Below are 13,042 nucleotides of genomic sequence, written 5' to 3' on the forward strand. Positions count from 1 at the left end.
TGGGATTTAGGGTCCCAGCTGCACAGGTCCTGCTACCGCGGATAACCAACTTGAATCAGAGACCATACTATATAGTTCAGTGTCAGGATTGAGCATCGCCAGGTAGCCGACCAGTGGGTCCTAGGACCTCAGGCTGAAGCTGCTGTATGTCACTTAGAGCTGCTAGGATACTTGGTGAGGCAAGTCAATCATGACCCCTCGCACTGCTCACTGCTCCTTGCCCTGGCCTCTGAGTACGTTGCCTCTGCAGAGGGCCGAATATTGCCTTATGTGCAAAAACCCGGAGATTCTACCCCATCAGGTTGGGTTTCTGGGGTCGTGGAAGGTATGATGTGAAGCTGGTTCATGTGCTGTGAAGGGGTAGGAGAGAATGCCCTCAATGTCCCGCATCCTATCATGGAGACGCTGCTGCTGGGATGCCATAAGCTGTATTGCTCTGTTGAAGTGGGATTCAATTCAGGGACCCCTCCAGATTGTGGCAGTGTCTGCCTGCAATCTGATTTCCTGGTGGGGTCCGGTGTCACCCGGTGCTGAATTACGCTGTGCGAGGTGCCACGCGGGCCGTCCTGCGTATGGTTGTTCCCTGGATCACTTTTGTCAATCTTTCGAAGGGCGCAGCCTTTTTGTCGGAATTCCCTCTGCCATCTCTTCAGGGTCTTTTATGTTCTCTCAGTGTGGCAGCAGAAGCCCCCCATGAGTCCTGGCTACCTCACTCACTATGCACTGCTCTCAGTGGGCCTGCTGTGGGAAAACAGTGCTCCCACAGCCCTGAATGGCTCACCCCTCTGCCACAATCTTGGGAGACATTGAGGCGGCCACTACCACTCTCTGGCCATGATGCACCCTCAGATGTCCTGGCTTCTCTTTCCAGAAAAGGCTCCAACTTTCTCCTATACTGTCGGAGCAGGTCTTACATAGGCCAATGCAGGCTGCCCAAACTGATACGGCTGGGATGGTCGGAATCAGGTGGGGAGCGCTGAAACTAAGATTGTGCCATTTTGTGGGCTCAGCCACACCCCTTCAAGGCTCTTTTATGCAATGAGGCTTGCTGCTGCATGAATGCAGAACATACAGGGTCAGATTTCCCACGCTTTTGCACAATACAAAGCAGAAACATTCAACGTTACTTGAAATGCACAGAGCGTAAGAGCGCCATGTCTAGTAAGGCATGGTGCTCTTTAGCTCTCCTTCTGCTCTGCTGCACTTTTTGCGGCCTTGCACCAACACAGATGCTCTTCCATCACAGATGCTCCTCCATCATGGTGTAAGGGAGTGAATGTTATATCAAGCATAGGGCTTGTACTGAAAGGGTAGCCTTTCAGTTTATTTATTTACTTAATGCATTTTCATATAGCGCTGACTTTACCCGAATGTGTCAGAGCGCTGTACAATAGAACCAGTTATGTTACATGAGAGAAATGTTACAAAATAGAACGTTACAAAAATAAACAGGAGAATAGAAGGCAAGGACACAATATCACAGCAAGCAAGGGTGGGGAATGTACAAGAAAATATTAAAAATTTACAATAGTGAATGAACTTCCTAGAGAAGTCTGAGAATGAAGGTATTAGTTCCGAAAGTGTCTTTGGAAGAGAAGAAATTTGAGGTCAGCTTTAAAGATCCGAGTAGAGGTGGTGGTATGGAGCAATAGAGGAAGCAAGTTCCAGATTCTCACTGCATTACCTGAGAACGATTGAGCCATCGATCTTTCCCTTTTAAAGGAGGGGGGCTCAAGCAGAAACGTTTCCGCATTCTGAGAAGGTCTCGAGCCTCCAGACATTTTCAGTTTATTCCCCAGGTAACGAGGGGAGGAAGTGTGCAAGGCTTTGTGGGGGATGCAGGCAGTTTTGTAAATGGATCTTGCCTCGATGGGAAGCCATCGAAGAGAAAATGAATAGGAGTGATGTAGTCACTTCGTTTCGACCCTGAAAAAAACTTTTCTCAAGCTTTATGCCTGTGTTGAGGAGACGTTAATTTTTGGTGCAGAGTCCTGTCAATGATTTTTAGTATGGAGGGCTTGGTGTCAAAATCCATAGGTGCTAAGTAGCATAAAGTACTACTTTGTGTTACTTTAAAGCTACTTTCCAACGCAAATCAGGATTTGCACCAGAACATTAAATCTCAAAACAAATGTTTTGTGTCATTTTTGTGTAAATCTTTGCCAAACTTTTTATAGGCATTTTTCAAAAAATATATTTGACTCCTGAAAGGTTGTATAGGACTCTACTAAAAAGCAAATATCCACAGGTAGCTGTTTTTAAGATAGACTTAGGGCCTTATTTAGACTCCAGCTCCCTTTGCAGTACTGAAAGTTTGCCAAGTGGGTTCCATGTTTAAAGTAACCACTCACTAAATTATTTTCGGGGTGAAACAAACTTCCAAGGTGGTATCTATTTCCCTATGTTTGGAGGCCATTTTACATTTTTCCTGCCCATTTCACTACACCAATGCAATATTCTGGGACTGGGTCATGCAACCAAAACTGAGAAATTCAACTAGGAATATATATAACTGTTTGTGAATGCTTAAACAGAAAATAAGCAACATAAATCTACTATAGTGGAAATTACATTTTCAGATAAACATGATGTGCATATCTAATCTGCACATGTTCTCATGTATCATAAGAAGTTTACTTGATGAACACACTATACACATTCAGCACAGGGGGTTATAATATAAAATGCTGGTGTAGAAAATATGCATTTTGGCAGGCTGCATTGAGATAAGAGATGTTCTATAATAATGTGACTGTAGGCCTTGATCGAGTATAGGACATTGATGATGTGTTACTTGCTGCAGCTCCTCATCAACATAGAAACTTGAGCGCAAAATATCTGCCTTTCCAGCATTCTTTATTCAGTATTTAATTATGTATGATCAGGCCTGTCACATCATGTTTTTAGTAGTGACTATTTTGATGACCTGTCTACTGATAACTTAAAAAGCAAGCATAAAAGTCCTGTACATCATTAATGTGATGGGTAATATCCTATCATTAGAAATGTTAGCATGAACAGTATATTTATATACTTGTTCCAACATGTCATAGAACAGACGGTGTGGATGAGTATGTCTTCTACAATAAGGTTCAATTCAAACAGGAGAGTGACGGAAGGATTGCCTAAACAAGTTCCCTAAAGATCCATAGGAAAATGATTTGAATTCAGATCCCTTTTGGACACTGATGCCGCAGGGGAAGGTGAGGGTTACAGCAAGAGAAGACATGGTTAGCCTAGAGCTTTCAATATTTCTTTTGCGGGGGAAGCAGCAACTATACTATGCTAATTAGGTGAAGCCCCTGAGCTAATGAACCCAGGTAACGGGCGCAGAGCACATTTGCCCTGTATCATGTTCTTCTGACACTGGAAAATCTCAGCTTTGAGCACTGACTCACAAAAAAAGATGTGGCAATGTAAGAATAGAACTCAATACCCAGGTTAGCAAATGGTTTCTGACCATTTAATCCCCCTGGATTTCTCACTTTTGGATACCAGGTTTTTCGACATTTTACTTTGAGCAAGTCTCACCAACTGAGTTTCACTCACTGTAAATTTTATGGAAATGGACTGAGAGTGCTAACCACCAGTGTCTGCCTTTTAAGATAAGACAACTGTTGTGCAGCTAGGATAAGAGGCTTTGGGCTGGTTACACGTAAACATACAAATGTGCACGTGTGAGACAACATTTGTGCACCACTTTGTATCTATGCACAGGTAGCTTGTTGCAGGAGGGTGCTGACCTGGGGTAGCCCTCACAGTGTGACTGGGCATTCATAGAGTAGGTTTGTACTGCTTACTGAAAGTCTGGGGTGCTTAACTGAATTACACATTAAAGGAGAAGTCTGCAACAAAGTACAGTTTCACCCCAGTTTACAATGCGACACCAGAGCACTATAAAAGCAGTCAATACAAACAATAGCAAGTTTCTTCTATAATAAATGATTCATAAATGTATTTCTCTTCAGTTTTCCAAATGAGTGCATAAACCAGATAGCCAACACATGTTTTGTCTGGTCCAGACTTTTTCAAGGCTGAAATTGCACCTCTCAAGAATACGGTGATCATCTATGCCAGACAGGAAAGGACAGAAGTGTCTGGCAGACGTATCGGTGTATTATTTTAGTACATCAGTAATCTGTCCAAAAAGTTACAGATTAAAAATGTGTCTGCTATTTCTATTTTTCATATTTTGACATTTTTTTTTATTTCAACAATTAGTTTCTTTGAAAAACAAAACTGCAATTTAAACAAATGACCTCTTTCAGAGTATTGAATTTTGTCTAGTTTTCAGAAATGTATAGCTTTCTATGTTTACCCATGGGTTCCTTATCTGTTTCCACCACAAACTGAAAGTAGGTTTGCACCACAAAAAAAAAGAAAAATGGGCTACCACAAATGCAAAAACTGTGGTAAAATATTTTTTACTGCTCTGCTTGTTCCTGAAAGTTGGGAAGATGGTGATCTTAGCACAACAAACCTTTAGAAAAAAATTGCTTTCTTTCACAGCACTTTTTTCCTATCTTCGAAAACAAAAAACTTTTCCTACATTTTAGCCATTTTCTCTGTCCCTTCCAGTTTAAGCCACAAATTGTGGGCATCTTTTGAATCCCAAGTATGTGGGGTAAAGGGCACACATTTAGACTATGTATAATTTGAGGAACAATGGTTATGAAGCACAAAGTGCTTCAAACATCAAATAAAGGGATAAGCACTGGGGCGGGCAAAGCCTCAAATGATAAGGGGTTCAGTGCAGAATCAATTATTTCACCCGAAATTATTTTTGCTAATTAAATGGCATATATTGAGTGAGAGTGGCTGAAAGGGTAGTTAGATCTTCCTCCACCCTTGGTTTTACTTCTATCTGGTCTCTAATGTGTGGCGGTTGTTTATGACAGCAGAAAGAGTCACATTAATTCAAGAGGGTATCTGGATCAAACCCCACACCTTTAAAGGGCCAATATCCTGACACAATCTCATGTTTCATAAAAAGCTAGAAAGACTTCTTCACGTGTAGAAACCATAGAGAGAGATTTATGAAAGCGGCTGACATCTAGTTGACAAACATTTTTCTTTTTGTGCTGAAACTGCAAAGCCACTCAGGTGTCTTTGTGAGTTTCTGTAGTAGGATTATATCTAACTACCACATTCAATGGCACGAGCATTCTATTGCACCAATTCTGGCTAGCTGGCCATTTTGTTTGACCTGCTGCCCGAACTGCCCTAAGTGATCAGAGAAAGGCTTATAGCCCTTGAGATCCCTAAGGAGCAGAAGCTAGCCTACTGCCCTAAGGCATTTGAGACAGCTCAGTTCTTGGCTGCCATGTGGGTCTTTATATCAGGAGAAGTAGTAAGTCATTGGTTGCCCAGTCTTGGCCTTGTGACCTGAGGAGGCAGCGAGATCTGCTGTCCCAAGATCTCTGGTTCTAATGAGGAAAAGTTAGACTTGTTGTCTTGTAGGGCCTTTCCACTGTGGCCTGCACACCCTCTTTACCCCAGTAAAGGAGCATGGCTTGGTGCCCTCGGTTATTTATAGCCTGAAGAAGTGGAAGGGTGTTTTATTTGCCTTAATAGCACTTCAACCTTGCTATATAGGCCCTGAGACCTGAGGAGTAGAGAGTGCCTCAGCTGTTCAAGACTGTGGGAACTCAAGAACTTAGGGGCCATTCCCATTAGGTTGTTTTGACTTTAGAAACAGTAGAATAATGGCCTGCGGTGCCAATGGGCCTGGATAGTTTTTAATTGCTGTCTGCAATGAGTGTGGGTTTCATTTCCGAAGGCAGAGAATTCCAAAGGCGCTATGTAGTATTAGAGAAACATGTACCACCATAGCCGGATTTTTTGAAAGTGTGTTGAATAAGGAGAGATGGAGAGAAAAATCACAATTACCACATTGGAGTATATTTTGTTTTTTTTAATAATTTAGGTGCTCCTCCAAGCAGACATCGATGAACCATGCAGCAGCCGAGGCCCGTGCAGGTAAGAGCGGTGGTGCCCGGTGGTGGGGGATTTCGACAGACGATGATGACAGAAAATTTAATAAATAATTCATTTTACCTTGTCATTGTCCATGGAATTCCCCCCACACCCGGCCCCATCGCTCTGCTCTTACCTGCACGGAACACGGCTGCTATACAGAGGTGTTTAACCGAAATTCACTTTTGTCTGCCCCAAGACACACAGCCGGCAGTGGTAGTTTGCATGAGCTTCGTGAGGGGTCCTTTAGGGTGGCACAATTCATGCTGCCGCCCTTGGGGACCCTCTTTAGTGCCTCAGGCCAAAGGGAGTTGCCTGAACTAAAAGCTCTGATGGAACCAAGAAAGTGAAGCAAGTGAGCACCACCCTCCCCGTTAGACCTCCCTTGTCTCTACAAAGTAAACTTCTACCCACTGATATCCACCATTTTACCTTTAAAACTTGTCATCCATTCATTCTTTCATCCATCATTCAGTCTTTCACCATTCCATCCACCCACCCTTTCATGCATCCACCCTTTCGCCCATTCTTTCACCCATCTTGTTACCAATCCACATATCCTTTCATTTACACACCCATGCATCATTTCATTTACCCACCCATGCATCATTTCAATCACCCACGCATCCTTATGCCCATTCACCCACCCACATATCTTTTTACCCATCCACACATTATTTAATCCACCCATGAATCCTTTTGTCCATCCACCCTTTCACCTATCCTTTCACTCACCCACTCATCCCTTAACCCATCCACCCGTTCACTCATCCTTTCATCCACCCATGCATCCTTTCACCCATTCACCCACTCACACATCTTTTCACCTATTCACTCATCCACACATTATTTCATTCGTCATGCATCCTTTCACGCATCCTTTCACCCACACATCCCTTCACTCACACATCCTTTCACCCATCCATCCTTTCATCCTTTCACTCACCCACTCATTCCTTAGCCATTCCACCCTTTAACCCATCCTTTCACCTGCCCATGCATTCTTTCAGCCATACTTTTACCCATCCATTTCACACATTCACCCTTTAACCCACACATGCATTCTTTTATCCATCCTTTCTCTCGCTCACAAATCCTCACACCCATTCACCCGTCTTTTCACCCAGTCACGCATCCTTTCATCCACCCACCATTCCATCCATCGTTTCATCCACCTATGCATCCTTTTACCCATTCACCCTTTAACCCATCCTTTCACTCACTACACATCCTTTCAACCGTCCACTCTTCCCAGTGCTTTCACCCGCATATTCATCCTTTCATACTTTTTTCTTCTACTCATCCTTTCTCCCACCCACACATCCTTTCTTCCACCCACCCATTCACCCATCATTTCACCCAGTCATGCAGCCTTTCACTCATCCTTCCTTTTAAGCTTTCATCTTTCTTTTCCTTTACTATCAACCCATCTTTTTTGCGTAATTAGGAGCTTTTATCTTCCAAGTTGCAGACAGAAGAGACGTATAAAAAACCTATTCACGCTGTAGCTGGTAAAGTGGGGGTGCACGACACCCCTTATCAGGTCCTAGGTACCTGGGATACCATTTACTAAGGACTTACAGATGGTACTAAAGTTATTGTAAATTGGTAAAAACAATTGCACAGTTTTGTGAAAGAGATCTGGCACTGGGCCCCTGGTTAGCAGGAACACAGCGCACTTCCAGTCGAAATCACATCAACTATCAAGCATAAAGTAGGGGGTGACCAGTCAACAAGCACTTATAGTGTATTTGGTCTCGCATTTGCGAGAGTTTGATTTATTGGAATTGTAAATAATACTGCCTTTTATTTATGTGTCTATAAAACCTGCAAGCAACGTTTACGTACCGTTTGCAGGTTTTGTAAACATAATAAAAGGCATTATTATTTATAATGCCAAAGTGTGCCTATGCTTTGGTGTTGTTGGTGTGATGGGGTAATAGCATTATCGAAAATAGTATTTCTTGTGTTTTAATTTATTTTGTGTATTAATGGAAGTAAAAGGGGCATTTCTCGTGGTATGTTACAAAGTAATATAATGCTGTACGAAGGATGGACTAACATATGTATGTAGGAATTAGAAGCTATTATTTACAATCGGGAAAAAGATAAGCAAATGACCAATATGGGCGGAGAGTGTGTAGAGCTTAAACATTAACTGTAATATAGTATACCTCATTGAGCAAGCCGCGTATGCGCTTTGCATGTAGCTCGACTTTAAAATACCGCAATGTTAAACAAGCAAGAATGACAAAACAATAGAAAATGTGGAGAAATCAAACGTCAATAAAGTTGATCGCAAGCTACGAAGGGAAATCAAACTGCAATACACTGGGAAACAACCTTTACAACGCAACTTTTACAACGCACTACCTTTACAACGAAATTTTTACAACGCAACATCCATTACAGCGCATGCATTACAACGCAACCATGACAACGCATGTCACTACAATGCATACCACTACAACGCATATCTTTACAACGCAGTCATTACAACCCATACCATTACAACGCATACCCACACTATCCAACACTTACCCTACTGTTGCACCCCCTGGAGTTAGAATAGTAATTTTTACCCCTACACTATCCAATACTTACCCTACTGTTGCACCCCCTGGAGTTAGAATAGTAATTTTTAGCCCTACACTATCCAATACTTACCATACATGCAATGTAATGGTATGCGTTGTAATGGTATGCGTTGCAAATGTAGTATGCGTTGTAGTGGAATGCGTTGTAAATGTAGTTTCAAAGATTTTGTTGTAATGGCATGCGTTGTAATGGAATGCGTTGTAATGGATGTTGCGGTGTAAAAAATGTGTTGTAAAGGTATGCGTTGTAAAAGTATGCGTCGTAACGACATACATCCCAATACACTCGATCGCAAGTTTGGTGACAAAATATTAACAAAATGTGGTGAAATCAGACACTACTCTATCGCAAGTTACAAAAAGAAAAAAAAATACTTACAGCTGAGGCTACCGCAATGTTAAACCAGCTGTCGCATTGTAAATCATTTTTTTTTAAGTGCTTACCCAGTAATTTAAGAAGACCGTCTAGGGTCACAGGTAAACGTTCGAGTCGGGGTGGGCCGTTCGAGAAGCCTCATTTTCAATCGGAAGCCAGCGTTTAGCATAAATGATGACGCAGCCCAATCAGATTGATGGGCGGGGCTTAAACTCCACTTCTGAACTATCTCGATTATAAGAAGCCTCGCAGAGAAAGGAGCACATGCACACTGCAATGGACGGCAAGGCCTAAAAAGGGCACTTTACTACACATTGGCAGCCAATGAAGTTGGGCCTGCAGTGCTGGCCGGGGGAGAAGCATGACAGCTGCCTGGCAGCTTCCTTTTGAATTCCTTCTAATCACTGGTCAGAGGTTTAGAGATCCGGGAGTATAGGGAAATACAGTAGCCAAGTCTGGCACCCATGCCTAATGCAGTTACGGATTTACTACTCTCTAAGGAAAGTACAAGCGTGGTGGGCCTACGCCGGCGAGTCCAAAATGTGCAGCAGGATGCTACTGCTGTCACCTGCTTATCCACGGGAAGCTTTCAGTCCAGAATCATCGCAAGGCTTTTTATGAAAGTATTGGATCCTGGAACAGAGCCAAGAGAGCCAGGCCAAAATGAGGATACCCAAAAGAGAGGACCTTTACCGATAGCAAGAACTTCAGTTTTTTCTGCATTTATTTTCAGCCAGTTGCTGTCAGTCCAGGTCTTGATGTGGCACAGACACGTCTGGAAGGCAGTGGGGGAGCCAGAGGCTCCGGTAAGAGTGAACATTAGCCAGTGTTAGCTATAGCTTGTAAATACACTGTAATCCTGCCGCACTGCATCCTGGGCTTTGTCAATGTTGGGGCTGGAGCACTGCTCTGCAAATACCCCTCCACCTTAGCCTCGGGCACAATATGTTCTAGTAGTAAGACCTAGGTAGCTATCAGTGCACATCATTCTTGGCCTACATGTACTCTGCTGCTCAAGCCTTAAGTTATCCCATTCCTCAAGCTAACCTTGGACTGAGGTCCACACAAGACTCTGCAGATGCACATTGGCTCTTGCCTACTACAGCATCTCTTGTTCAAGTACTGGGAACGGGCCCAGCTCTGCAGATGCTCCTCAAGCATGAGGTTTAATACCACCTGAGCTTCACGTTCTGGGTCGTGTAAATAACTCTGCCAATGTGCCTCAACTGTCAGCCAGGCCTGCAGCACTTCCTGCTGTTCCACTATGGGGGACCGTGCAGAGTCCTTCCACAGCACATGAGCTGTGTGGTGAAGTGCTCATCATGTGCCAGTATAAATGAGCATGCCTCTGACAATGCTGGATACTCCCTGCTGTGCCAGTGCTGGGCATTACACTCAAATCTGCTGATGCACCTCTGTTACGGTCTAAAGTGCCCTCTGCTGTTTCAGTACTGGACCAACTCTTCCAGTGCACCTAAGTAATGACCCACAGTACCTTCTGCTTCTCGAGTGCTCAAAAAATCTGCCAATGCACCTCAGTCCTGACCTGCAGCCCCTCTTACTTGTTCAGCACTCAACAGAAATCTACCAATGCACCTCAGTTGTGGCCCGCAGCACCTTCTGCTTGTTAGCACTCAGCGTCGGATTGGTAACAGGGGCATTCGGGCAATGCCCGAGGGGGCTGGGGTCCGAGTTCCCTCCCCCCCCACTTTTTATGTTAAATTACGCTGAAAGCAGTGATTTGAGGGAAGGCATTATGCAAATGTGGGCCGATTTTTTATGCGTGCCCGGGCCGATTTTTAATCCCAATCCAACCCTGTTAGCACTCAACAGAAATCTACCAATGCACCTCAATTCGAATCTGCAGACTGCCTTCTTTTTCAGTGCCAGGCACCACACGTATATCTGCTAAAGAATCTCGAGTCTGCCCAGGGCTTTAATTGTGCCAGGTCTCATAGGGTCTGAGCACCAGCAGTTTTTTCAGGGAGGCCTCGAAACGGGTCTCTGTCAGGCTCTGTTTTGTGCCCGTCCATTTTTTTCCGGAATGCAGAGGCAGCAGGAACATCGATGTGCGCTGCTCACACAGCTCACTTCTCACTAGTGGAGAAGTTACGGCATGACGTCATGCCAGGTGAGCAATATAGGAGAAGGGAAATCCTTTAAAGAGAGTCATTTTCTCTCCCGATTTCCCTTCCCTTTTTGAAACTCAGGAGCAGCAACATTGTCGTGGTGTCACCAGGGCTTTAGGTGGAAGCTTTTTCAATATTAAATACAACAAGCCAGAATTGCTGCTTAATTATCTTATGCAGCCAACAACCATTGACAACACCAATAGTCCTAACTTGTTGTAGGTGTGATGTTACTTGTTGTATCATATACCTGGATGCAATGACAGAAACAGCAAAATACAAGTCGGGCAGCATACTATGTTAAGCACATATTTTAGCTTGTGTTTTTAAGCCACACCCTTAATTACATTGACCACGCCCCTTTGAGGGACACCTCAGTTTTTTCATCCCACTTAAAGCCCTTGGTCTGCCCTATAGCATCACTGACCTGGCACTACATAGGACCACACAACATTATCAAATGCACCTCATTCAACCTGCTATGAAAGTACTGAGAGCAGGAGAACTCTGTCAATGCAATCTTGACTTACAGTACCCTGTGCAGTTCCAGTAGTGTAGTACCAGTGGACCCCAATCTTTCCGGCACCATCTATGCCATTTCAGACCTGGCACTCACACACAGCTCAGCCTGTGCACCTCAGTATGAATTACAAACACCACTTCTTTTCCATCACTCTTAGCGCCACCTATCGTCCGACCCCAATGCACCTCCATCCTAACTTGCGGCCCCTTCTGCTCCAGAGACGGGTCATTCTCCTTGACCTGAAGCCTCCCTCCACTTTTCCAGCTCTGTAAACCGGGTACCTCGATGCGAAAGCACTTCAGCCCTAAACTACAGGCGCCCTTATATCCCAGGAGGGCCCGCACACCTCTAAGCATGCACCTCAGCCCTGCGGCATCTCCGATACCTCGCTAATGGCAGCAGCACCCAGCTCCCCATCTCTAAGTGCCTGAGTTAAACACAGGGCCAGAGCGGCTGTAGGGCGCTGCTTGCGGCTAGAAGTTACGTTGCTCCACGAAACGCGCAAGTCCCTCAGGGCTGAGGAGGGGTCTCTCTTACCCAAATCCGTGAAATACGTGGTCCTCGGTGAAATCTTCCTGGGGTTAGATTCCAAGAAAGTCCTCTCTTCTGATCTCCGTCCCCTCGTCTGATTCCGAAACGAGCTGTTCTCGCGCAGGAGGAAGTGCCTTGCAGCCCACGGTGAGGCGCGCGGAGGGAAGCCCTCGCGTGAGGCCCTGGAACGGTGCCAGCCGGGCAGGCCTAATATGGGCAGCAGAAGCCCAGGGGTGGCACAGTCCAGGCCAGGAGTCATGGGCCCGTTATATTCAATGGCAGAAGCGAGGGACTATAGCGTGAGGGAACCAGTGAGTGATTAGAACGTGATGTACGCTGTGAGTGATTAAATCACACGATTGCAACAGCGCATGAATGCGACACGAAGAGGGAGCTTTGAGTGATTGTAACATCTGGTGTCCGAAGTGAGTATCACGAACCGGAAGGACTTCGTGATGATTATAACGCGATGAATGCAAGGAGCGGTTGCAACACCTGACGAATGTGGAAAGTGGTTATAACGTAAAGTCAACAGTGAGTGAATATTATGAGCAGTGAGGGAAGAAGTGAGTGAGCGATAAGAAGCGACAATTTTACTAGATGCAATAGAAGCAACGCGTGATATTATGTGATGTAGCAATGAGTGATCATGAGATGGAAAGGAAGCACTGAGTGATATTAGATAAAACTAAATGGAAGAATGGTTAGGCTATGTGATGGGAGCTTGGAAATATGATGGAAGGAGCAAGGGATTATTGAAGCATTTTTACTGTTCAGCAGATTCATAATGAAGTGTTGATGAGGGAACAGTAGGTTTACAAGCACACATTTTTTCAGTTGCCCTACCACTATACCTGTTGGGCTCTATCTATCAGTAGATAATATTCTTTACTGGTGGTTGCCAGTAGGT

General features: G+C 44.4%; 1 protein-coding gene across 1 annotated transcript in view; it reads right to left on the minus strand.

The window, feature by feature from the left end:
* Window positions 1–12,429, minus strand: part of LOC147715142 (leukotriene B4 receptor 1-like) — a 94,340-nt gene extending 81,911 nt beyond the window's left edge. The window contains exon 1 of the mRNA XM_086923626.1: window positions 12,139–12,429. Coding sequence (XP_086779752.1) covers window positions 12,139–12,391 — 253 coding nt within the window. The 5' untranslated portion in view covers window positions 12,392–12,429. The remainder of the gene's footprint in view (window positions 1–12,138) is intronic.
* Between the last annotated feature and the right edge of the window lie 613 nt (window positions 12,430–13,042).

This window comes from Lissotriton vulgaris, chromosome 5 (assembly GCF_964263255.1).
Source record: "Lissotriton vulgaris chromosome 5, aLisVul1.2, whole genome shotgun sequence".
Taxonomy (NCBI): domain Eukaryota; kingdom Metazoa; phylum Chordata; class Amphibia; order Caudata; family Salamandridae; genus Lissotriton; species Lissotriton vulgaris.